This window comes from Sciurus vulgaris, assembly GCF_902686455.1.
Source record: "Sciurus vulgaris genome assembly, chromosome: 17".
NCBI classification, from domain to species: Eukaryota; Metazoa; Chordata; class Mammalia; order Rodentia; family Sciuridae; genus Sciurus; species Sciurus vulgaris.
Genome location: NC_136478.1, coordinates 4,634,713 through 4,662,505, shown reverse-complemented (window position 1 = coordinate 4,662,505; position 27,793 = coordinate 4,634,713). Strand labels below are relative to the sequence as shown.

Below are 27,793 nucleotides of genomic sequence, written 5' to 3'. Positions count from 1 at the left end.
TCAGCCTGGAGGTCATCAGAAGGTGGGAGACTGGCTTAGAGACCAGGGCAGGGACACACTGAGAAAGGGAGACTGAGTCCCATACTCCAGACAATCAGACCCAGGGATTCAGACCCAGGGATTCAGACCAGGATTTCACTTCGTGAAAAAATAACTGGCCCAGTAAGAAGGAAAGGGCTGTGGAAAGTGAGCCCAGAGCCCTTGAAAGACTTGGGCGCACCAGGGAAGCAAGACCAAGGCTACAGAGGCATCTTGTGGATGGGAGTGACCTGTGGCCGGAGTCACAGAGCAGCTCCTGACCTGGAAACAAAAGTGGAGTGTGAGGCACCAGGGCCAGCTGGGCAGCCCGCGGTGCGCCCTGGCCTCTGTGGTTGGCAGCAGGCAAGATCTGGAGTGAATGAGTCACTTCAGATTTCTTTTTTTTTTTTTTTTTTTTTTTTTTTTTAAGTTTTCCCTTTTTTTTTTTTTAATTGTAAACAAATGGGATACATGTTGTTTCTGTTTGTACATGGAGTCAAGGCATACCATTTGTGTAATCATAAATTTACATAGAGTAATGTTGTTTGATTCATTCTGTTATTTTTTTCCCTTCCCCCACCCCTCCCGCCCCTCTTTACCCTCTATACAGTACTTCCTTCCTCCATACTTGCCCCCCTCCCTAACCCTAACTCTAACCCTAACACTAACCCTTCCCTCCCCCCCATTATGTGTCATCCTCCACTTATTAGTGATATCATTCATCCTTTGGCTTTTTGAGATTGGCTTATCTCACTTAGCATGATATTCTCCAATTTCATCCATTTGCCTGCAAATGCCATAATTTTATCATTCTTTATGGCTGAGTGATATTCCATTGTATATATATATACCACAGTTTCTTTATCCACTCATCAATTGAAGGGCATCTAGGTTGGTTCCACAGTCTGGCTATGGTGAATTGAGCAGCTATGAACATTGATGTGGCTGTATCTCTGTAGTATGCTGATTTTAAGTCCTTTGGGTATAGGCCAAGGAGTGGGATAGCTGGGTCAAATGGAGGGTCCATTCCAAGTTTTCTAAGGAATCTCCACACTGCTTTCCAGAGTGGTTGCACTAATGTGCAGCCCCACCAGCAATGTATGAGTGTACCTTTCTCCCCACATCCTCGCCAACACCTGTTGTTGCTCGTATTCTTGATAATCGCCATTCTAATTGGGGTGAGATGGAATCTTAGGGTGGTTTTGATTTGCATTTCTCTTATTACTAGAGATGTTGAGCATTTTTCCATATGTTTGTTGATTGCTTGTAGATCTTCTGTGAAGTGTCTATTCATTTCCTTAGCCCATTTGTTGACTGGATTATTTGAATTCTTGGAGTAGAGTTTTTTGAGTTCTTTATAGATTCTGAAGATTAGTGCTCTATCTGAAGTATGATTGGCAAAGATATTCTCCCACCCTGTAGGCTCTTTCTTCGCATTGCTGATAGTTTCCTTTGCTGAGAGAAAGCTTTTTAGTTTGAATCTATCCCAGTGATTGATTCTAGCTTTTATTTCTTGTGCTATGGGAGTCCTGTTAAGGAAGTCTGGTCCTAGACCAACAAGGTGAAGAGTTGGGCCTACTTTTTCTTCTATAATCTGCAGGGTCTCTGGTCTGATTCCAAGGTCCTTAATCCATTTTGAGTTTAGTTTTGTGCATGGTGAGAGATATGGGTTTAGTTTCATTCTGTTGCATATGGATTTCCAATTCTCCCAGCACCATTTGTTGAAGAGGCTATCTTTTCTCCATTGCATATTTTTGGCACCTTTGTCTAGTATGAGAAAATTGTATTTATTTGGGTTTGTGTCCGTGTCCTCTATTCTGTACCATTGATCTACCTTTCTATTTTGGTACCAATACCATGCCATTTTTGTTACTATTGCTTTGTAGTAGAGTTGAAGATCTGGTATTACAATACTCCCTGTTTCACTCTTCCTGCTAAGGATTGCTTTAGCTATTCTGGGTTTCTTATTCTTCCAGATGAATTTCATAATTGCTTGCTCTATTTCTGTAAGGTACATCATTGGGATTTTAATTGGAATTGCATTGAATTTGTATAGCACTTTAGGTAGTATGGCCATTTTGACAATATTAATTCTTCCTATCCAAGAACATGGAAGATCTTTCCATCTTCTAAGGTGTTCTTTAATTTCTTTCTTTAGTGTTGTATAGTTCTCATTGTAGAGGTCTTTCACCTCTTTTGTGAGATTGATTCCCAAGTATTTTATTTTTTTCGCGGCTATTGTGAATGGGGTAGTTTTCCTAATTTCTCTTTCTGAAGATTCATCACTTATGTATAAAAATGTGTTGGATTTGTGGGCATTGATCTTGTAACCTGCTACTTTACTGAATTCACTTATGAGTTCTAAGAGTTTTATGGTGGAATTTCCAGGTTCCTCTAAATATATAATCATGTCATCAGCGAACAGGGATAGTTTGAGTTCTTCTTTTCCAATTCGTATCCCTTTAATTTCTTTGGTTTGTCTAATTGCTCTGGCCAGAGTCTCAAGAACGATGTTGAATAGAAGTGGTGAAAGAGGGCATCCCTGCCTTGTTCCAGTTTTTAGGGGGAATGCTTTCAGTTTTTCACCATTTAGAATGATATTAGCCATGGGCTTAGCATAAATGGCCTTTACAATGTTAAGGAATGTTCCCACTATCCCTATTTTTTCTAGTGTTTTGAGCATGAAGGGATGCTGTATTTTATCAAATGCTTTTTCTGCATCTATTGAAATAATCATGTGATTCTTGACTTTAAGTCTATTAATATGGTGAATTACGTTTATTGATTTCCTGATGTTGAACCAACCTTGCATCCCTGGGATGAAACCCACTTGATCATGGTGCACTATCTTTTTAATATGTTTTTGTATGCGATTTGCTAAAATTTTGTTGAGAATTTTTGCGTCGATGTTCATTAAGGATATTGGTCTGAAATTTTCTTTCCTTGATGAGTCTCTGTCTGGTTTAGGTATCAGTGTGATATTGGCTTCATAGAATGAGTTTGGGAGGGTTCCCTCCTCTTCTATTTTATGGAATACTTTGAGAAGTATTGGAATGAGCTCTTCTTTAAAGGTTTTGTAGAACTCGGCTGAGAACCCATCTGGTCCCGGACTTTTCTTTGTTGGTAGGCTTTTGATGACTTCTTCTATTTCAGTACTTGAAATTGGTCTATTTAAATTGTGTCTGTCCTCCTCGTTCAGTTTAGGCAATTCATATGTCTCTAGAAACCTGTTGATGTCTTCGAAATTTTCTATTTTGTTGGAGTATAGATTTTCAAAATAGCTTCTAATTATGTTTTGTATTTCAATCCTGTCTGTTGTGATATTTCCTTGTTCATTCCAAATTTTAGTGATTTGGGTTTTCTCTCGTCTTCTCTTTGTTAGTGTGGCTAAAGGTTTATCAATTTTGTTTATTTTTTCGAAGAACCAACTATTTATTTTGACAATTTTTTGTATTGTTTCTTTTGTTTCAATTTCATTGATTTCAGCTCTGAGTTTAACTATTTCCTGTCTTCTACTACTTTTGGTGCTGTTCTGTTCTTCTTTTTCTAGGGCTTTGAGCTGTAGTGTTAGGTTGTTTATTTGTTGAGTTTTACTTCTTTTATTAAATGCGCTCCATGAAATAAATTTCCCTCTAAGTACTGCTTTCATAGTGTCCCAGAGATTTTGATATGATGTTTCTTTGTTCTCATTTACCTCTAAGAATTTTTTAATTTCCTTCCTAATATCTTCTGTTATCCATTCATCATATAATAGCATATTGTTTAATCTCCAGATGTTGGAATAGTTTCTGTGTTTTACTCTTTCATTTATTTCTAACTTCAATCCATTATGATCTGATAGAATACATGCTAGTGTCTCTATCTTCTTGTATTTGCTAACATTAGCTTTGTGGCATAATATATGGTCTATTTTAGAGAAGGATCCATGTGCTGCTGAGAAGAAAGTGTATTCGCTCTTGGTTGGATGGTATATTCTATAAATGTCTGTTAAGTCTAAATTATTGATTGTGTTATTGAGATCTATGGTTTCTTTGTTCAATTTTTGTCTGGAAGATCTGTCCAGTGGTGAGAGAGGCGTGTTAAAATCACCTAGTATTATTGTGTTGTGGTCTATTTGGTTTCTGAAATTGAGAAGGATTTGTTTGACATACATAGATGAGCCACTGTTTGGGGCATAGATGTTTATGATTGTTATATCTTGCTGATTTATGCTTCCCTTAAGCAGTATGAAATGACCTTCTTTATCCCTTCTGACTAACTTTGGCTTGAAGTCCACATTATCGGAAATGAGGATGGATACTCCAGCTTTTTTGCTGAGTTCATGTGCATGGCATGTTTTTCCCCATCCTTTCACCTTTAGTCTATGGGTATCTTTTTCTATGAGGTGAGTCTCTGCAGGCAACATATTGTTGGATCTTTCTTTTTAATCCAGTCTGCCAGTCTATGTCTTTTGATTGATGAATTCAGGCCATTAACATTCAGGGTTATTATAGAGAAATGATTTGGTTTCCCGGTCATTTGGTTCATTTTTAAAATTTTGTTTATTTATTTGTTTGACACAACTTGTTTCCTCCTTTATTTGACAATTCCTTTAGGATAATTCCTCCCTTTGCTGATTTGCTTCTTTGTTTTTCATCTCTTCCTCATGGAATATTTTGTTGAGAATGTTCTGTAATGCTGGCTTTCTTTTTGTAAATTCTTTCAGCTTTTGTTTATCATGGAAGGATTTTATTTCATCGCCAAATTTGAAGGTAAGTTTTGCTGGGTATAAGATTCTTGGTTGGCATCCATTTTCTTTCAGGGCTTGAAAAATGTTGTTCCAGGCCCTTCTAGCTTTTAGGGTCTGGATTGAAAAATCTGCTGATATGCGTATTGGTTTCCCCCTGAATGTAATTTGGTTCTTTTCTCTCACAGCCTTTAAAATTCTGTCTTTATTTTGTATGTTAGGTATTTTCATTATAATGTGCCTTGGTGTGGGTCTGTTGTAATTTTGTATATTTGGAGTCCTATAAGCCTCTTGAACTTGATTTTCCATTTCATTCTTCAGATTTGGGAAATTTTCTGATATTATTTCATTGAATAAATTGTTCATTCCTTTGGCTTGTTTCTCTAGGCCTTCCTCAATCCCAATAATTCTTAAATTTGGCCTTTTCATGATATCCCATAGTTCTTGTAGATTCTGTTCATGATTTCTTACTATCTTCTCTGTTTGTTCAACTTTGTTTTCAAGGTTAAATATTTTGTCTTCAATGTCTGAGGTTCTGTCTTCCAGGTGTTCTATCCTATTGGATATGCTTTCTATGGAGTTCTTAATTTGGTTTATTGTTTCCTTCATGTCAAGGATTTCTGTTTGTTTTTTTTTCAATATCTCTAACTCTTTATTGAAATGATCTTTTGCTTCCTGTATTTGCTCTTTTAACTGTCGATTGGTGCGATCATTCAATGCTTGCATTTGCTCTTTCATCTCATCGTTTGCTTCTCTGATCATTTTAATTATGTACATTCTGAACTCCTTTTCTGTCATTTCTTCTGCCATGTTGTCATTGGGTTTTATTGATGTAACATCTAGATTTGTTTGCAGCATTTTCTTTCCTTGTTTTCTCATATTGTTCAGGTATCAGTGGACCGCTGAGATATTGCAAATTTCCTCTATTGACTTACAATGTCCCTGAAGATTTCTATATATATCCCCCCTTAGCCTTCAGTAGGCTGAAGTCTTGGAGGAAGTTGATAATGTGGTGCTCCACAAGGAAGCTGCCTCTCTAGGAGTGGTGGCCTTCAGGTGGGGTATAATCCCTGCTAGTGGGCAGAGGTGCCTCCACTTGTTAACCAATGGTCATCCAAAGGGGACCTAGGCTGCAGGCTGAGGCAAGGCCTGTTTGGGCCTGAGTCTCTGGTTTTACCGTCCTTGTGGGGAAACCTCACCCAGCAGGGAAGACTCACCCAGTGGGGAGGTGTCGCTGGTCAGTTCCCTCCTAGAGGTTCCCCTCAATTTACAGCTACCGCCTAGGCTGGGCTGCCTTCCTCTGCAAAGTTCCCAGGGGCCCGGCCCTACCTCCTGGGCCTGGGAGCCTCACCCTTCGCAGATGAATCTCCTTAGGCTGCCCCTCCTCAGAGAATCTGCCCGCAGGCCTGGAACCTTCGCTCCGCCCTAAGCCTGTCTCTGTGCGGCTCTTCCACCCAGAAGCCTCCTAGATCCTGGGACCCTGCCCTGCACCTAATCGCCTGGCTGTGCGGCCCCTCCTCTGAGCAGCCACCTGGGGCCCCGAACAATCACTCTGAGTCCCAGAGACCCGCCACAGGCCTCTTCCTCCAGACAGCCGCCCAGTATTCCGGTGCGGTCACTAGGAGTCCAAGAAACTCACCTCGTGCCTCCACCTCCCACCAACCACCCGTAGCCCGGGGCAATCAATCACTCTGAGTCGAAGTGACCCTCCCCGTTCCTCCTCCTTCTCCAGATAACCCCCCGGGTGTTCAGGAGCGGTCACTCTGAGTGGCTCTGAATCCACGTGACCCGCTGCACGGGTCCTCTGGGCAACCGCCCGGAGCTCTGGTGCGGCCACTCAAGACCAAGCGACCCACCACGCTTCTCCTCCAGGCAGCCCCACTGTGTTCAGGAGCTGTCACTTTAAGTCCAAACAACTCACTACTCGCCTTCTCCTCTGAGCAGCCGCCTGGAACGCTAATGCAGTCACTGCGAGTCCACACGACCCGCCGTGCTCCTCCTCCTCCTCCTCCTACTCCTCCGGGCAGGCCCCGGGGTTCAGAAGTGGTCTGAGTCCAAACAGCTCACCACGCAGCCCCTCCTCTGGCAACCACCTGTAGCTCTGGTGTAGTCACCCCGAATCCAAGCGGCCGCGCTCCTCTTCCTCCTCGTCGTCCTCAGGGCAGGCGCCGGGGTTCAGAAGCGTCATTCTGAGTCCAAACAGCTCGCCGTGCGGCTTCTCCTCTGGCAACCGCCTGCAGCTCTGGTGCAGTCACTCCGAATCCAAGTGGCCACGTTCCTCCTCCTCCTCCTCAGGGCAGGCCCCGGTGTCCTGAGTCCACACAGCTCTCCTCGCCACTCCTGCCCTGGGCAGCCGCCGGAGCCCCAGTGGTTGCTCCGAGTCCCAGCGCTGTGCCGAGCGGCCTCCTTTACGGAGCTCCCAGTTGTCCCCAGATTTCTTAAGAGACAAAACCCCACGATTCCAGTGGTTCCTCATCAATGGTTGTGCATTGGTTGATTTCACTTTTTTATTCAACCAGCAAATATTGATCCATGTGAATGCACTAGACTTAGGGGAGATGGACATGCATGTGCAAAACCAGCCCTCACACTGAAAGAATTCTATCCAGCGGGCCACACAGCAGTACATGCTTGCAAACATGCCCCAGGAGTCTCTGCAGTGAGGGGCGCCCAGAGGAGGGATTAACTCTGGAATGTCAAGATCTCCACCAGAGGAAGCCCTACCTCCCTTGCTTTTGCCAACATATTCATTTTTAAAACTTCCCCCAGGTGCGACTCTCTTGTCTTACAAAGCCAGGATCCTTCTACCTTCTAAGTGCCTATGGGTTGTACTTAGTCACTGGCATTCATAACAGTAATTGCAAGTCCCTCAGGAGCTAGACCACCTCCTGACTTTGTAGACAAGGTTCCCAGGTGGTTTAATCTAGTTGGTATCAAGCGTTTACTTTCAAGTTTTTCAATTCTCTGAAACCTGACATCCACGTGGGTAGACTGCCCTACAGCCAAAAGGTCTTTTTTTATATAAAATTGTCCCAACATAGGGCTCAGTCGGAGGTTGATTCTGCCATTTTGTGAATGAGAAATGGAAGGTGAAGGTCAGTCCAGGGTCACGGGACCAGCTACAGCTCTGGTAGATTTGCGATTGGAGCCAAGATCTTCTCCTCTCACATTCTGGTTCAAACACTGAAAAGTTAGGTAGGACATGCTGCTCTTCATGTGTTCTGAAGGAACGAGGGTTTTGCTCACCATCATCCCACAGGAAAATTGCCTGCAGGGTGCAGGTCAGCACCATCCCTGCCCGCCCCCCACAGCAGGTCCCGAACCCCCATCCAACTTCCTCTGGACCGCTCCAGTCCACTCTCCACACGTTGCTGAACCATCTTCAGAATTTGAGTCTGAGACAGTTATGCCCTCGCCGTCTTCCTCACCCTCCTGACCCAGAAGAGGTTGCTTTTAATAGCCTTGCTGTGACACGATCCACTGGCACACCCTCGCGCCTGGTGCAGCGGCTTCCGTTCCATTCCCAGAGTCTCACAATGTCTCACAGTCACCTTGAACATGTTCTCATCACCTCAGAGAAGCCCACCTCTACCCAGCTCACCTTCCCCACCTCTGAGAAACCTCTACTCTGCTTTTTGTCTACAGATCTGCCCATTTTTAACACCTGCAATAAATGGAACCATACAATATGTGGCCCTTGGTGACTGGCTCCTATCACTCAGCAAAACATTTTCAAGGTTCACCTGTGTGGCAGCGTGTATCCATACTTCATTCTTCTTCAGGGATGAATGATATTCCATAGATACCATATTTGTGTACCCACTCATCTATTGGAGGACTATTGGATGTCCACCGTTGGACTTCTCTGAATAATGCTGCTCTAAAATTCTTGATGAGTTTTTGTGTTGATATGTTTTTATTTCTCTTGGATGATGTGTCTAGGAACGTAATTTGTAGGTCATTTTGTGATGTGACTCTCTACTGATGTGTTTGAGGAACTGTTGGACTATTTTCCAAAGTGGCTTCATGAGAGCCTTTTAATGGTGTCACATTGCCCTGAGGAAAGAGGAACGATGCCTCACCTTGTGCAGAGTCCCCTGTCTGGCTCCATGTCACCTTCTTTCTTCACCCTTTCTGCTCCATTCCTCTGACTTTAGGGTGGTTGTTGAAGATTCAGGCACTTATACAGGCTCCCTCCCCTCTTCCCTTTGGGCTTCCATCAGAGAGAGATTCTCCAAAAAGCTCCCCTCCCACAATCTAAATGGGTTTCATCATGTTTTTCCATATTTGATAATTATTCAAGTGATTCCTGCTTGATCCTACTAAATGGTGGCTCCATATGAGCTTAATAAATCTTCAAACTTTTTAAATGACTACCAACCATGTGTCTAGCACAGAACTTGAAGAGTAATAGGGGCACAAGACACATCTATTGAATAAGTAATAATAAGAAGAGAGAAAGTGAATAGATTTAGTTAGAGACCTCAGGTTGTCCAGCAGAGTCTGGAACCTTCATCAAGATTCATTCTCTCCATGACTACTTCGCAGCTTCCTCCTTTTGCCCTAAATGATCTAGCGTTTGAAAACTTTTTCTCTACAGGAGCAGATAATAGGTATTTTAAGCTCTCTCAGCCATGCAGACTCTTTTGTAAGGACTCGATTCTGCTGTTCCAAAGCAAAGCAGCCCAGACAGCAGATGAGTGAGTGAAGGCAGCTGTGTTGCAGGACCTGATTCACAAAAGCAGCAGCCAGTTGCCTTCAGCCCTGGTTCAGCTCCAGTTCAGCCCCAGCTCTGACCGACTGGGTTTTCCTGTGATATTTTGGGACTTTACCCGTCATGTTCCTATTTTGTGCCTCCAGAATCCCTCCACGCTTATTCTCCTAGAAGACACTTCCAAACTTCATTTTAACCAGCACCTCATTTAGGAAACTTTCCTTGGGTAACAAAACAGAATCCAACAGGCTTTGTATAATCACGAATCATGCACATTCTCAGGTTGCCACGTCTTCAATTGTGTCGAGATGATCTCTCACGTCTGTGCACTGCCCCTCAAATACAGACTCACCTGAGAAGCGAAGTCCACAAGCCCCCTTCTTTGTTACTAGCAGCAACAAACACATGAAATACTCAATACATGTTCTTTGAAAGAGAACAGTAGACAACATGTACAAACTGAATTCTCTACAAAAGTGCAGACAGGTGATGGCATTTTTAAAGGGATTTGAATTAGAAGGGAGGAAAAGAAACCCAGAGGGACAAGAAGAGTGGGCTCAGTGATGGAGACACACCCAGTGCAGGTCTGGTGTCTGCCCTGCCATTCTTTCCAGAAGATGAAGTTCTTTGTTCTTCCTAACTAGAATTTTCACCAGATCACAAAAACAAATTTACTTTTCTTCCAGGCAACTCCTTAGTCCCCCTTCCTCCCACAAAATGCCCACACTTTCTTTCTCCCCCAAATAACTCCTTCCTCACCTGTGGCAAATTCTGACAGGTAATATGTCACCAGGATGCTGAGAACCCAGCAAACATCTTTCCCATACAGTAGTGGTTCAGAACCATGGACAGCGCCACAGGTCGGTTTCTTCTTCGGATCCCTTTGAATGAGAGCACTAGGCTGAAACTGTCCCTTTTATGCGTTTGTGACCTACAAAGATGTCCCCATTCTATAGTTAAACCTAACAAAACTCAGAGGAGAAGGGAGAGTTCAGCTAGATTATGGTTCATCGGCCCCTATCCTGTTCACATCAGGTGCATGCTTACTGGGTCTGTCCACTGCACAATCTAGGTGATGGGCAGGTCTGCTTTCCCACTTTCTCTCCTCATGGTCTGGAGGCATGCAGATGTCATGATCACAGGATGGGCAACATTGGCATCTTAATCCTGAGCAGGCCAGGACACTTGAGGAAGCTGAGTGGCATGTGGCGGGGGACATCTAGATAGTCTGTAACAAAATCCAGTGCAGGTCAATCATAATGTGGACTAGCTGAACTCCTTGGCACTGAATCTGCACACCAATCTGGGGTGGAGATATCTGGCCAAAAGAGAGAAGGCAGTGCAATCTGGGTTAAAATCCAGAAAAATCTAACAAGGCATCCACTCATGCCACAGTCGTGTCTGCTGCTTAAGGCATTTTTTTATGCACAAATGAAAAATCATAGAAGAGATGCTGAGCTAGGATTCTAGGACTGGTGGAGAGGGATTTATGTAAGAAATATGAGTCTATTCCTGTAACTTGTATTGCCTCATTTATAAAGGCAGGGACAGATGGGATCACTTTGGTGAGCTAAAATGTGTATGAAGTTCCACTCGCTTTATTTTCCTTCATTTAAATATGCTTATTAGTAATATGTGTGTCAGAAGAAAATCATGTGCTATCAGTCATTGCCAAACAAGGAACAATACCATGTAAAATATATGTGCATGCTTGCGACAGTTATGACAACTTTACTGAACTTGATTTCCTCCTTTGAAATAGGCAGAATAGCTTTTGCTGAGTTCTTAATGTGTTGCTTTGGGCTGGGTTCACCCTCGAGAAATTCTCAAAAGACAGGTGTCATTTATTTCTTGTCTATTGATCTGTTCTCTAGGGGGGAAAAAGAGACTCCCTGATAAAGTCATTCATGGTTCATTTGTTATCCTTCTTGAAAATCTATATGAAAGACACTGTTCTGGTGTTTTGTGGGAATAAGACAAATTCTTTTTCTCATGAACTTGCATTCTAGTGGAGGTGTCATAGAAATAACTACAAAATAGCCCTGTAGCAACATGGTTAGATACCTCGTGAGGGAACTCGTCCAGTATGTCTGTGACTGGCTCATTCTGCTAACATAGCATCCTCGGAGACCATCTATGTTGTACCATGTCTCAGAATTTCCTTCCTCTTAGACTGTTGGCTGGAGCACATTGTTTCCCCATCTGTCTCTTGGTGGACACTTGGTTTTCTTTCACCTCTTGGCTGGTTTGAGTGGTGCTGTTAAGAATGTGGGTGTCCTAACTTGAGACCATGATTTCAATTCCTTTAGATAGACACTCAGAGGTAGGGAGCAAATTGAAGGCATTGCCCTCCAGCACAAGGGATCCTCATGAAGTGGAACTATTCGGCCTGTTGACCATGGCAGTCAACAAAGTGATAAAGCCGCATAGAACTAAACACACACAGACACAAAAGTGCTCAGACAAGGCTGTCTACGTCCTGGGATTGTATCACCGTCACTATCCTGTCTGTGACACTGTACTGGAGTTTTATAAAATGTTATTGGGGGAGCTAGATACGATACTAATGGTTTCTCTTTGTGTTATTTCTCACAACTGCATGTGAACTTCAACACAAAACTTTCAGTTTAAAAAGCAAGCATTGGTCTCACCATCCGTGAGGTTAGATCATGCCACTAAAGAGGGGACCCAGATGGAAAGGGAGGGTGGGGGACACTCATACAGAAGTGTGAGGAATTCTCAGTGTTGTTCCAAAGGAGAAAATGGAGCAGGAACTGAGACAGACCCAAAGTGCTAAGTGGACACTGAGTCCCTGGAGCCAGGGCAGCCCAAGGTCCTTCTGCAGGACTAATGTGGAACAGATGGGTCAGGGAGAGCCAGGAAAACGAGGTCAGGACGAGTACTCAGTTCCAAGTGCGTTCCTAGAGCTGGGCATGGCCCCCTTTCCATATCACGCTGGCTCTGGGAGGGGTGGGCTGCATGGGGCCGTGGCCTTAGCCTCATCTTCCCACGAGGAGATGGGAACGGGGCCTGGTGCCAGGTTTCCTCTCAATTCTAAATGAACTTCAGCACCATGTGGATGACTTTCCTAGCGGCTTCAGATGTTAAACCCTAATCTGGAACATGACGGATGTGGTGTTTTTCTTGCTTTACACAACACTTCAAAGCTACTGGTCATGGCTATTTATTTGGCACTTGCTGTGTGCTTTACAAATCTCACTCACTTTCCGTGAGATAGGTTCTACTCTTCCATTGTGAGGATGAGGCAGTTGAGATTCTAAAAAGGTAACTGTATAGCTTAAAAGTCACAGAGCTGTCAAGAGAGAATTGGGACTTGAAGTCCCAGCTCCCTGAATCTCAAGTCCACACTTGGAATCTCAGCTCTTTCCTGGTTCTCAGAATTTATCAGGGAGATTAAAAGTGAAGCATCAGAGAGCAAGCAGACATTGACAACAGCAAAGGTTCAGAAAAGAGAGCTGATGGGACCCAGCTCCAAGCTACAAAGTTCAGTCAAGTGCATTGAAATTCTTTTATCCAAAAATCTAGAGACTGTGAGGACTAGAAAAGCCAGCAATACCATGTTCTGCTCTAATCCTGATGATCTCGTGCACGTGAGCTGCTGGCTCCTCGCTCGTCAGCAGTGCTGAGGGGGCCAGACACCCCTGTGGATTGGTGGCACGTGGCACTCCATTCAAAATAAACTAGTCGTTGTCTGAATAAGACGCGATTTTTAAACAAATGTTACTGATTGTTTTTAATTCTAAAATTAATGCATTATATCTTATATAGTATTTTCAGTCATATTTTTACTTTACATTATATATCACTCATGAATACTATTAGTACATTTTTATATTCTTCAAAGTGTTTCTGCAATGTCAGGTTTCCCTTCGTTCATACGTCATTTCACTCCTCTTAGAACATTGCGGTATTTCTGGTTTTTCCTATTTTTCAGAAATATTGAAATGAGCATGCATGCTGCTACACACACATACACACACACACACACACACACACACACACCATGGCTAGATTTCTGCAAGTGAATCTTTCCAGTCTTGTGCAGATTATTGACAAATTCTATTTCAGAAAGAGATTTCTCATACATCAGAAATGTATGAGAACTTGTTTTCTAGCAAGTTTGCCAAATGCAGACTTTGTCTTTTTTACTTATCTTGTAGGTAAAATATCTCTTCTGTAATATTTTTGGCAGTCTTTTTTTTTTTTAAATTAGATTTGACAAACTTTTAATATTTAGTTTGACTAATTGCTGTTCTTTCCCTGTTGGTTTTTAACCAGTTTTTTGTATATTCAAGATGGACCTGCATTTTATGTGGCATACCTACTCCAGTTTTCTGTTTATTTTATCATGATATTTTAGTTGTACAAAAGACTTGCATTTAAGTAGTTTAATCTATCAAAACAAAACTTTCAGTTTTGTTTTAATCTTCAAAACAAAACTTTCAGTTTAAAAAGCAAGCATTGGTCTCACCATCCGTGAGGTTAGAACATGCCACTAAAGAGGGGACCCAGATGGAAAGGGAGGGTGGGGGACACTCATACAGAAGTGTGAGGAATTCTCAGTGTTGTTCCAAAGGAGAAAATGGAGCAGGAACTGAGACAGACCCAAAGTGCTAAGTGGACACTGAGTCCCTGGAGCCAGGGCAGCCCAAGGTCCTTCTGCAGGACTAATGTGGAACAGATGGGTCAGGGAGAGCTTATCATACTTCATATGATAAGTATGCCTTTAATTCTGGCTCAGAAAGAGGTCTTCTGTCTTCTGTTACATAAATATTAAATGACTTTTTCTCTTTCCTATTACCTGAACTTATTTGGAATTCATTAGGCTATATTTTAATTTTTTTTGTTTTTGTACACATTTTTATTGGTGCATTATAGTTGTACATAATGATGGAATTTATCGTTACATAGTCATACATGCACACAATATAATAATATAATTTGCCAATATCATTCTCCAGAATTTCCTTCTCCTCCTTTTCCCTCCCCCATCCCTTTCCTGAACTCTACTGATCTCCCTTTGATTTTTATGAGATTCCCCCACCTTTCTTTTCCTTTGTTCTCTGTAGCTTCTACATATGAGAGAAAACATATAACCCTTGACCTTCTGCACTTGGCTTATTTCAATTCCCTGTAAGTGACATGAGTTTATTTTCTTCATGGCTCAGTAAAACTCCATTGTGTATATACACCACATTTTCTTTGTCCGTTCATTTATTGCTGGATACCTAGGCTGGTTCCGTAGCCTGGCTACTGTGAATTATGCTGCTATAAACACGGGTTTGCATGTATCACTCTAGTGCGCTGACTTTGATTCTTTAGGATAGATGCCACGATAGCTTGATCATATGGTGGTTTCATGCCTAGTCTTTTGAGAAACCTCCACACTGATTTCCACAGTGGTTGTACTAATTTGCAATCTCACCAACAGTGGAAAAGTGTTCCTTTTTCTCCACATCTTCTCAGCATTTATTTTTGTTTGATTCTTGATGACTACCATCCCAATTGGTATGAGATGAAATTTCGGTGTCATTTTGATTTGCATTTACCTAATTGCTAATGATGTTGAACATTTTTTCACATATTTGTTGAACGTTTGTATTACTTCAGATACAATTGTTGATTTTTATACTGGGTGAGAAATAAGGGTCTAGTCTCATTCTTCTACATACAGATAACCAATTTCCCAGAACCATTTGGTTAAAAAAAAGTTATCATTTCTATGTGTATGTTTTTGGTATCTCTGTCAAGGATCAGATGACTGTATCTGGGTGGGTTTCTCTGTGAAGAGCAAAACAATATAATAAGAAAACCTTGTCATTTTAAGCATAGGAAAAAAAAAAAACATTTAATAGGCCCAAACATGTTATCTTTTGTAAACTTTAAGACAGTAAGAGTTCTTGGATTTATACTCAGTAATTGATGTAGTTTTTAACTTTTTTACAAATGACTTTTATGTTTTATCTTTATCATACCTTTTAGAATATCTATGAAAACCAAGATATCAGACAAGTATAGCTAACATTTAAAGTCATTTTTTGGTCAAAGAAAAACTCTATAGATCGTGGACATTGAATTTTAAACAGCTTCACAGAGGCAAATACAACCCTAATTGGTTAGCTACCTGGAAAAAATATGTCTAGGCTAATAATTTTAAGACATCTTTACTTTTTATCTTACCAACCAATTTAAATTAACTTCTTTGTCAAAGATTTATTTAAGTCATGTAAAGTAAAAGGCATCTGGCTTATGTCTTTTTATATTTCTGAGCATGCAATCATCTATAAGCTAATTTGCTACCAAATAGGCACAATATATGATACACATGTACACAAACATACACAAAAATTAAAAACAAACATTTTATGGTTTATTCACCACATAGATCCCCACAGGTAGGGGACAGGAGAGTCACAGATGTTTACTACACAGAATGTCTGCCAGATTTAAGCTTTTAGAAACCAGAATGGAGACTTCCATAGACTTTGATCAAATGACAGAGACTTGGGGCAGTCTGTACAGGAGGTGTGGGGCAGTCTGTCACTCAGGATGGACACCAAAAGCAAAGGTTCAGATGGTCACTTGTCCTCCATGGGCAGATCCACACCAACCATCACCAATGTTTATCTTTCTCCTTAAGACCCTTTATATGTTAACCTTAATTTTTAGAGAGCATAATGTTTGATAAAATACATTTCAATACTTATTTAACAAAATGACTTTCAAGCTATAAACAAAAAATAAAAACAGAATTATGTCAAATCCTATTGCTCTAAGTTTTAAAAGAGAGAAGAGGGCAAGTGAAAACAAAATCCCCAATAATTGTTCTGCCTTGGCTTTGTTTTCAAAAGTATTATATTTCTCGTCTTTGCACAAAAATCTCCTTAACCCTTGTACAGCTCCTTAATGGATCTGGCATAATTCCATCATCCATGATTTATACAAATTCTACTCAAGCCAATTAAAATTTTCAGCCTGTGTCCCCTCCTGAGGCAGAGGGTATTCACTAGGACCTCACCCAACCTGCCTAAGTAAAATTATTTTGAATATCTGCATAGATTTCTTCCACCTAATTAAAGTTGCTTCAAAAGTTAAATAGAAAAATGCCCTCAAAGTACAGTGTGGTTGTGAGCATGCATACACACAGGGAAAAAAAGTCTTCATTACATTTAGTTGAAAAGAAAGAAGGAAAAAAATTTCAAGTATAATTTTACATTGACAAAGGAAGCACTAACTTGAAGCAGAGCAAGCTTTCCAAATAGCATTTGATAGCAGCATCAAGATCTTTGATTAATAACCTAACAAGTAGGAAACTTTCATCCCCTTTGATTGACTTTAGAGGGAGCTGTAAACATCACCTCAGACCCTCAGGGGAGGAGGAGCCACACACAGTGAGCAGAGGAAGGTGGGGGAAGGTTTCAGAGGCTGAAGACGTCTCTCCCAGGGGACCCTCCAGGAGTTGGTCCACAATGACCTTCAACTTGAATAAGTAAATAAAGCTGAGAAAAATAATGTGAAAATGCAAGTTATTGGCCCCAAAAAGAAACCGGATTATTGCAATAAGGAAGTGACCCCTCGGCTGACCCCTAGGAGGCGGCCAAGTGTGCTGCAACCACATTTGCCAATATCTAAATACAGACCATGGAGGACGGGGGATCTTCCTGGGGGACCCACAGCCACCAGCCAGGGAATGGCCAAGGTACTGCTGCTTGGGGCTTGGTGGGTGGCCGCAGGGATCTTCACAAGGGCAGCCCCCCCCCCCCCCCCGGGGGGGTGGCAGGGATGCCCAAGAGATTCATGATGCCAAGGTCACCACACCCTGCTCTGCATGACAAAGCATGTTCAGAATGTCCTTCCTGCTGTGCTCATCCACCCCTCCATCCTCCAACGCCAGACAGCGTGGCACACACCACTCATCACAGAGGGCACCCTGAAGGACTGCGGCTGCCACCCCGGTGACCGGGGACGGTTTTGGTTTTCACTCGTTGCTCTGGCCTAATTGTGATTACTGTCTACTTCCAATCTCAACAGTGTCTGGTGAGAACAATGATTTGCGTGGCCCCTGTTCCTTTCCTATGGCTGCTGTAACAAAGCCCCAGAGACGTGGGAACTCACACCCAGCACACGCGTCGCCTTGCCGTTCGGCAGGTCTGGTGTCTGACAGGGTTGGCGCTGGGCTAAAATCCAGGCGTCTGCAGAGCTACATGAAGCTCTGGCGGCTCCAGGGGAACATCCCTGTCCTGCCTTCCCAGCCTCTGGAAACCACCCAATTCCTCGGCTGGTGGTCCTTCCTCCATCACCACGGCCAGTAAGGCGGCCAGGTCCCCACAGAGCACTGCTCTGACCTCCTTATCCTCTTCCTTCTCAAGGACCCTGAGGTGACGCTGAGTCCATCCAGATAATCCACCTCTTCTTTCTCTTTTAAGGTCAATTAATCTTCAACCTTAATTCCACTTTACCATGGAAACTAACATATCTGCAGGTTCCAGAGATTAGGGATAAAAATCTTAGAGCCAGAGAGAGGGCATTATGCTGCCCACCACGTCTGGCGGGCAGGAGAGCTGAGCTGAAGTCAGGGTTCTGTTTCCAAGTCCAGTGTAACTTCAGTGATCAGTGACACTGTACTTTTGAGAAAGTCTTGTTTCATATTTGTGGAATTCTGGGAGGTGGGTAAGAGTGAGAATCACAAACAAACTCAATAAAAATACTTATTGGTACTTTCTTATTTTTTTAATTTATTCATCTTAAATATACACGACAGTAGAGTGTGTTTTTAAAATGTTTTTAATTTTATTTGTTCTAGGGAAGGAATGATAGAGTGTATTTTGACATGATATATGTAGATAGGATAACTACAACTTGTTCCAGTTAGGATCCTATTTTTTTTAAATTTGAATTTCTTTTTTTTTTTTTTTTTAGTTGTACATGACAGTAGAATGCATTTATACATTTTGGTAGATCATATGTAAATGGAGTGTAATCTCTCATTTTTCTGATTATACATATTGCAGGATCACATGGGTCATGTAGTCACACATGCACATGAGGTCATAATGTCTGTTTCACTCTATCCTACCCCCATACCCCTTCCCCTCCCTTCACTTCCTCCTATCCAATATAAAGTAACTCTAATCTTCCCTAGTCCCCCTCCCATTTACCAGCAAATGCCATAATTTCATCCTTCTTTAAAGCTGAGTAATATTCCATCATGTGCATGTGTATATATATATCACATTTTCTTTATCCATTTATCTGTTGAAGGGCACCTAGGTTGGTTCCATAGTTTAGCTATTGTGAATTGAGCTGCTATAAACATTGAAGTGGCTGTGTCACTGTAGGATGCTGATCTTAAGTCCTTTGGGTGCAAGCTGAAGGTGGGATAACTCAGTCAATTGGTGGTTCCATTCCAAGTTTCCTAAGGAAACTCCATAGTGCTTTCCAGAGTAGTTGTACCAATTTCCAGTTCCACCAGTAATGTATAAATGAACCTTTTCCCCCACATCCTCGTCAGCATTTATTGTTGTTTGTATTCTTGATAATTGCCATTTTGAATGGGGTGAGATGGAATCTCAGTGTAGTTTTGATTTGCATTTCTCTAATTTCTAGAGATGTTGAACATTTTTTCACATATTTTTGACCATTTGCATTTCTTCTTCTGTAAAGTGTCAGTTCAGTTCCTTAGTCTGTCTGTCTGTTTATTTGTTTATTTATTTTGGTGTTAAAATTTCGAGTTCTTTGTATATCCTGAAGATTAATGCTCTGTCTGAGGTGCTGGTGGTAAAGGGTTTTTTTCCCATTCTGTAGGTTCTCTGTTCACATCCTTGATTGTTTCCTTTGCTGTGGAAAAGATTTTTTTGTTTGCTACCACCCCATTTATTGATTCTTGATTTTACTGCTTGTACTATAGAAGTCTTATTGAGGAAGCCAGTTCCTAAGTCGACATGGTGGAGAGTTGGGCCTACCTTTTCTTCTAGCAGGCACAGACCTTCTGGTTTAATGCCTAGGTCTTTGATCTACTTTGATTTGAGTTTTGTGCAGGGTGAGAGATAGAGGTTCAATTTCATTCTACTACATATGTATTTCCAGTTTTCCTAGCACCATTTGTTGACTAGGTTATCTTTTCTCCAGTGAATGTTTTTGGCTCCTTTGTCTAGTATGAGATAACTATATTTATGTGGGTCTGTCTCTGTGTCTTCTATCCTGTACCATTGGTCTTCATGTCTGCTTTGGTGCCAATACCATGCCATTTTTGTTACTATAGCTGTGAAGTATAATTTAAGGTCTCATATTGAGATGACTCCTTTGGTATAGTGATACATTACTTTTCTCACTACATTTGGCTATTCTGGGCCTCTTGTTTTTCCAAATGAATTTCATGACAGCTTTTTCTATTTCTATGAAGAATATCATTGGAATTTTAATAGAAATTGCATCGTTCAAAGCTCTAAATTAACTAAGCACTGTGAAGGGCTGCTCTCGTCCTCCAGTGCCTATGATCTGATGGGACCATGAGTATGTTCTCAAATACACCCATATGTAGAATCTAGATGTTTCTACCAAAAGGACCTGAAATGAATAAATTGATAGGATGTTAAATGCATAAGGACCCAGGTCCAAAAGGGTGGGCAGGTTAAGCATTCCCTGATAAAATGAGTTAGTTTTGACATTTTCTTGTCACAACAACTATTGTATCTATTGTATTTTTAAAAGTCTTACAACCCCACTCAACCCTTTGGGTGATGTGTTATATGTAAATAGTATACATGCTTAAACAAAAATCCTGCAAGCTCATTTCCCAGGAGTCTTCAGGTCATTATGCTTTGAGCATCTCCGAGGTTGAGGTTCTCGAGCCTGCTTCCAAACCACTTTGCAGGAGGGTTTTATCAGGTTTATGTCACAGCAGCCCCCCTGTCAACAGGTCTCACTCCTTATCTGGGGAAACACTGGCATCGAACGCTCTGTGCACTTTCAAGGTTGATGTCCTCAAACACACCTGGTTACTTTGCACTGATGTCACTCCTAACCAGAGACACCCCAGCGTAGACTGCGTGTCTCTCCAGTCGCCGCGGTGAACTTGCCCAGGATCACAGTCCTAGCATTACCAGTATGCTCTTTCACAAAATATATTTGAAATGAAAGGAGTGAGACCCACTTTTGTTTACAACTGGTAGATTGGCTCAAGGAGAAGTTCCTAAAGGAGTTCCCGAGATGGCGTAAATGGCAGCATCCATAATGGAAAACCATTTATTGCCCCAAGGAGGTGACGTGGACGGGTGACTCACTGAGGGGACAGACACCTTGATCTGTGAAGGAGGCTGATTCTCCCGTGTTAGAGTTGTGGCTAATGCACATTCTTCCGTCTGTGTGACCCGAGGACTGTGGCAGAGAAGCGTGGGTGACAAGGCCACAGGCTCGCCTCTGACTCCTGGATGTTCCACTGCTGCATCTCAAAACAGTGATGGCAGACGAGTGTGTGTTCCTGTTACTCCATTTGAATATTTTGCCCAAAGGAAAACCATCGGAGTCAAGAAAGGCCACCCAAGTGTTTCCTAAATGGTTTTTCTTTGCCATTGGTAGATGGACCATTGTTCATGAGTCCATCTACCGGGGCTTCGCTTTGCTTCCGAATCCATCGATCCAGGCTCCTCACCTGCAACTTGGGTCATCCCGTGTCCTAAGAAGTGACTTTGAAGACTGAGCTCCTCCGTTCGGGCCTTCCCTCAAAACCCTTGTAGCGCCTTGTTTGGCATCGTGTCACCCCCCACCCCAGTAAGTTCACGGTGTCGGGTTCTGTCGGGTAACTCCCGCCTTTCGTGGTGGGAGGGGAGAGGACAAGCCACAACGGGCAGGATGTTCACATCCGTCGTGACGCTGAAGGACGCCTGCCTTGTGACGGGGCTCACCACGTTCTTGCTCTTGGAGGGGCCCTCATTCATGCACTGTGCGTGCAGCCATCTGTTATCATGGCACATTAATTGTTTAAAAAGTCATCTGCTCGCATGTCGTGAATCGATGGTTCCCATCTCTAGTGGAGATGTCCCCGCACGTCCCCCAGCGTGGGTGGAACCCAGCCTGGGTGGGTGTCCCAGCAGACCTACACCCTCACGCCTCCCCCAGCTCAGGACTCAGAAGGCCAGGGCACTACCTCGCCCCGCACACATGCTCAGGCCGCGTCTCAGTGTTTCCACGCTGGGATTGTGATTTTTGCTTTGAAGAGAGGAGGGCTGACCTACATCCCGTGTTTCCCTCCTGCGCCATTTATTCACGGTGATCGTTTGAGAGTTACGTTTGTCAGGACGGTTTTGTTTTTCTTTCCATAAAGTCTGACTCCCCGGAAGGGAACACAGAGCTGGGCTGCTCCTCTGGTGTTTCACGCCCTGTATCTGACACGCAAGCCTCCGGGGCGTGTCCGTGTGCGTTTCCGTGTGTACCAATAACACGCGAGCTCGGCAGACTCCTAAATTCATGGATGATTTTGCATTCGATGAGGCAAGCCTAAAAAATGGCCATCAGCGAGAAGCAAAGCTATTGACAACATAATTAGTAAAGAAAACAAAATCAAAATCCTCCCTGCAATTGTGGCTGGGGGCCGGTGGGGGGCTTGGACTTTGGAGTCAGGGATAAGCTGGCTTCTGCCTGATCAGCCCTGTGCCCTGGGCCTGTTGATGACATTTCTCTTTTGCATCAAGAATTTATCCAGGTTGTTTCGGGTCCAATGTATTAAAAGCTCAGATGTATATTAAATTCAGAAAAATGTTGATTCATTTCCTTCTTTTGAAAAGTAAGACATCAGTTTGATGCAGTTTGATAGGGTTCACCTCTGGGGGTCTTGTTGGTCAATTAAGACTGCTGCAGAGAGAACTGGCCGCAGGCCCGCGGAGTGGGGCCTGCTGTCAGCCCCTGTGCCAGCGCTGGAGAGGAAGGACAGATGGCCCAGGCTGAGGCCAGGACTCCTAATTCCAGTCCCTTAAAGAGGCATCGCCTTTTCAGAGGAGAGCTCTGTGCCAGCAGCCTCACCCGAGGTGCCTGCGTGTGCCGCCCTGGGGCCAGGGGTTCCCTGATGTGAGGCACAGCCACCACACCCTCCTTCCTGGGGCCGATGCGGTCAATGGATCCTCACGGCAGGGAGGATGGTCTCAGTCTTGGAAGGGTGGCGAGGGTGCTGGTGCTGCGGGAGCCCACGCCAGGCTCCCCGGCGGAGGCAGGAGCTCTGTCGGGCTGGGCTGGGTCTGGAGGGGGAGCAGGGTTTCCGTGAGAAGATGACGCACGGCAGGGGGGGACTTGCTGTGAGGTGGAATGCCTTGGGCACGCGGCTGGAACCAGACTGGAGGACTTACCAATGAAAGGCGTCTGCCGTTTATCCCAAGAGGGACGGGAAGCCTCTGCAGGGTGCGCGTCAGGGGTCACGCTGACGAGTAAAATCTTAAAAAGACGCGTGGACGCCCTGTGAAGAATAGAGTGCCCGACCAAAGTGGGTGGCAAGAAGACCTACTGGGTGCCTCTCCTGCTGGCCCTGGTGAGAAGGGCAGGGCACACCTCAGGGGGAGGTGCGCTGGGCGGGTGACAGGAGCAGTGCAGGGTCCTTCCATCTGCCCTGTGGCCAGGCCTGAGGGGCCTGGCAGGCTGACGGCAGGGCCAGGCGAGCGTGGGCCGGCTGAGGGAGGGACGAGTTCTGCGTGTCGCCTCTGTCCCTGGGGAAGGCCGCCCTGGGCCACGCGCAGAGCCAAACGGTAAGCGCACAGCTGCCACGTCTTCCTCTCTAGTCACTCAGAACTCCTGGCCACCAGTAATGACTTTGAAGAACATGTTGACTAAATTATTGTGCAAGGAAGAGGCTCCTGCCTGCTGGAGCAAAGTGGCCCCTTGAGAACAGGAGCAGGAACCGGGCGGACACCTGGCACCCAAGGGCTTCAGACGCCTCCCTGCGTTGATGCCTTGCGTAGCCCCAGACCCCTGAGGCTGCTGGGAAGGCTCCCTGATAACAGGAGGGCTCAGGGGGCTCGCTCTGCAGAGCCTGTGGCCTTCACCGGGAGTCACGAGAACTCACGGGATGCCAGAGTTCCTGACAAGAGGGGCTGGGCGGGTACAACTGGGTTCACCAAGACGCCATCCTGCCTACCCAGGGGCTCAGGATCTGTCACATGGCCACGATGCCTTTATCAAGGCATAGTCTTCCATTCAGAGCTGAGGGCAGCCCTCATTCTTGGACTTAATTTCATATCACTCCCTGTCCTGGCAACACCAGGTTTGTTTGTGCCCCTGGACCTTTGCACTTGCTACTTCTGCCATGTGGGCCTCTTTTCCTTCACTTTTGCACAGCTGTCTCATTCCATGTTCTTGATCCTTGAGTCTGAGCTGTTCCCTCAGCCATAAGCTTTCCTCAGCTGTCTTATCTCACACACGTGCCCAATGCACACTTGCTCAAGCGCACAGATGTGCTCCCTTGGGGTCATCTCCTTGCATGCAGTTATTGAGCTCTTGAGGCATGCCTGTTTTGGAGAACTGAGTTTTTAAAAGTGTTCATGGGTCTAAATTTAAATAGCCGCAGGTGGCCAGTGACTGGAGTAGTGGGCGGAGGAGCTTGAGGAGACCAACCTGCCTTGTCACCCTTTTTGCTGACAGGGCACCCCGCTCGTATGTTGTGTGTCTGTCCATCTGTCCTCATGGGGTGGCTGTTCTTGCTCTCTGTCCAATGCCCAGAGTTCAGCACAGCACCTCAGAGTCCTCAAAGAAGTCTCATTAAATCGTTTTTTAAAAGAGGAAATGCCACCGAGCCGTACCTGGCTGTTTTTTGAGATGATTCCAAATACTTGGTTTCTGTTTATTATTATCATAAGAAAAAAGAAGACCCAACCCTGCAGTCAAGCTCTAGCTAGTTTTGTGACATGAAATGCCGTCGCGCTATGTACATAATCGGTTTTCTGAAACTCGGCCCGACATTTTGCGCTCTCCCGGCTGGGCCCTGCTCCTTATTGTCAGTTTGTCTTCCCATCCTGTTGGGACACATCTGGGATCTGCCCCTCCCAAGTTCACTACCTCTGTTCACGGCAAGGTGAATTCTGATTCCCCGCCCTTCCCCTGGTCTATGATCCTGGCCAAATCTTGAAGAATGTGGAAGCTCAGCGTTCAGATCTGAGATGTTTATCTTTAGACAAAGGATTTTTGGTCAATTAAAGTCAAATCCTTGGCTCTTTTGAGAGAACAAAAAGCCGTGCCTTTGTTATAGCACAAAATTACCAAAGCTTCGTGGTGATTGACTTTTTTGTTTTTATTATTCTCATAATAGCTCTCAAAAAACATAGAAATGTAAAATCCCTTCTCGGTCAGATCTCCTTTGGGTTCAAAGCTCTGCTGATTTTTTTAAATAAGGGGACTTTACATCATTTTATCTGCCCCAGAAATCAAGACTGTGCCCGTGCAAGGGTGTGCTTGTGTGTGTGTGTGTGTGAGTTTGCTGATGAGGGCGAGGATGGGGTCACACTGAAGGAACCAGTCCCTCTCCCGCCACCTGGTGTCCCTCCCACGGCGACGGCACCCCTGCCCGCTCCACGTCACGCTCACACGAGGCCCACGCTGCTCTGGTGTTCTGAGTGGACCCACACAGCTTAACAATTACCCTTCCTGATGGCCACCGTCTAACGTGTTGTCACGCAGACGTGAATGCAGCTGTCCTCTTCCACTGGACGTTTGCATGGTGACCACTGTGATTGTATTAGAAATAACACCTCAGCAAACATTTCCTTCCAAACAGGGGAACTCAGATAGGGCCAGGAGTGACAGCGATGTGGATCGAGGCGTCTGAGTCTTCCATGGTTTTGTTGGACTTTGACGGGCTACTTTCTGAAGGGCTGCAATGCCACCAGGCAGGGACAACGGTACTGATTTGTGTCCGCGGTTCTGCTCTTTGGTTTCCTCGGCGGGGCTGATTTTGACAATAGCACTGACCGTGACAGTGGCAGCTACACAGCAGCTGACGCCCCGGGAGTTTCCTGTAACGCGCGTACATCGAGCTCTTTAGACACACCGCCTGCGGTGGCTGACCCTGGACCTGGAGGTAGCCTTCCAAGGTCAAACTGGGCTCCCCGGTTCACCTCTATTAGCACCTATGGTCTACCTGAAAGTGGCCGTGGGGTTATCATGCGGACCGAGTGAGTCACTAGTGTCACCTGGCTCACAGCTGGTTGTTAACACACTAATGGTGTTTTTATTGGCCTCGTGTGATGGATGAGGAAACTGACAGCTGTCTTGCTGGAGGTCACGGAGAGCGCCCTCTTGTGCTGGGGTCCCAAATGCAGACCCCCTTTCCCCAGAGTTCCAGCTGTAAATGGCTTTTTGTCACTGAAACACTGCTGCCGCCTTTGGTGGGAACAGCATTCATCCAAGAAGGGAAGCCCTTCTTGCCGATGAAGTCGAGGCAGGACTAAGCTTGGAAGATGAGACCGGGAGTGCCACGGCTTAATTCCCTGCTTCTAGAACGGTGTGCCAGCTGTGTGTGTGCTGCCTCCCTGGATCCCTGAAGGCGGCTCCCTGCAGGAGTGCCTCATGGACCTGGGGAACCCCACAGCTTTGTCAAAGCCTGGTGGGAGGCATCTCAAGGTCCATAGGGCCTGCAGACGCCGGGTTTCCGGCCGAGCAAGGTCATCTGAAAGACCGACTGGCGTGAATCTCCCCTGAACGTCAGCGTAAACACTGGCACGAGTCTCCTAATGTTCTCAGTCATAACTGCTTCGTCAAATACTTTTATTAGCATAACATTCCTTTTAAAAATAATGATGTTGGAAAAACAGAAACAATGTAAGCACATTTGCTCAGCTAGGGCTGATTGCAAGTTGTTTTTTCTTTTTTTTTAAACTCTCTTTGCATGTTTGATGAATTAATTATAAATTCCCCAAGGGGCATCTCACATGAACTGATCTCTGCCTTCTATTCCGAAATGGTTCCTTTCTCTTCTGGCCCCGGTGACTGTCCGCTGAAGTGTTTGAATACGGCCCTGGGCTCACAAACCTGCTGACATAACCTCCTTTCTCCGAGGAACCTGATTTCAGTTTTCATAACAGGTTAACGCCTTATTTCTCCCCCAATCTCTTTGCCAAACAGCTGTTCGTGGAGACCACGGATGTCAACGGGAAAACCCTGGAAGGGCCCGTGCCTCTGGAAATCATCGTGATCGATCAGAATGACAACAGGCCGACCTTCCGGGAAGGGCCCTATGTCGGCCACGTCATGGAGGGGTCGCCCACAGGTAGGTCAGGCTGCCTCTCGTCAGCGTGGTGGCTGGGACGGTGACACTGCAGACGCTGTTTCCTTGCTGTTCTAACTCACGGGTGGGCACCAGCATCGACATAGCCTTCGGGGCCGGAAAGATGGGCTGTGAGCACCACCGGGGTGCCAGGAGCTACAAATGCCCCCCCCTTGTCCCCGAGGGGTCCTCTGGGTGACCCCCTCCAAGTCTCTGGTGCTGAGCTGATGTTGGGCACCATGTGACACCTGGCCCACTTTGCCAGGGCCCGGGTAGGGTTGAGCTTGGGGCGACACTGGGGCTTGGAGAAAAACGGTGATTCTTTTCGTTATTGCCTTGTAATGAGAAGGTTTTAGTGAAACGGGTAGGACTTCTTTCCCTCTCCTTAGAGATGCACGCAGGAATCTCTTGTCTGCAGTCCGCCAAAGGCAAGCCATTTTCTCTCTCTGGACATGCACGTACCCAGTGTTACGAGTCACTCAGGGGTACCAGAGAGCTCCCTGCTATCACGTCCCCACGGCCAACCTGCCAGGAAAGCTTTAGGATGGACAGCTCCCTTTCTTGGCCCAGAACATACTAATTAAAGCCTTGTCTGGCCCGCAGCACAAGCCACTCCCCAGTACAGTGCTGAAGAAAGTAAGAGCAAAGGAGGAAACCCGGTTAGACTGGACTTTGATTTTAAGCTTTAAGATATATGGGAGTGAAAAGGTGCCTGTTAAGAGGGTCACTGTCTCTGGGTCGAAGACTGTGCCCACACAATAGGAGAAGGAGCCGTTCCACAGGCGAGACGGGCGGCAGGAGCCCCAGCACTGCTGTGCCCATTTCTTCCCTCTTTGCTGAACTGATGGGATGTATCAATGACATACAGATACAGGCGGCTCAGGAAGCGTTGTCTTGGCAACCTTCCCAGACTGCCAGGTGAATAATAGTATGCAAGATGCCTGAAACCTCCCTTCAGCTTTTGAAGCTGGTCTCTGTGCATTTCATCAGAACCTCCAAGGGCAGGAGCAACCCTCTTCCTTCCCAGTGTATTCTGAGTGAATAAAGGTGAATTTGCTTTGTGTGCCAGAGGGTG

The 27,793-nt window shown here is 44.8% G+C and overlaps 1 protein-coding gene across 1 annotated transcript in view; it reads left to right on the top strand.

The window, feature by feature from the left end:
* The window catches only part of CDH13 (cadherin 13), a 906,077-nt gene that overhangs the window by 559,413 nt on the left and 318,871 nt on the right, over positions 1 to 27,793 (top strand). The window contains exon 6 of the mRNA XM_079116937.1: positions 26,577 to 26,721. Within this exon, the coding sequence (XP_078973063.1) occupies positions 26,577 to 26,721 (145 nt within the window). The remainder of the gene's footprint in view (positions 1 to 26,576; positions 26,722 to 27,793) is intronic.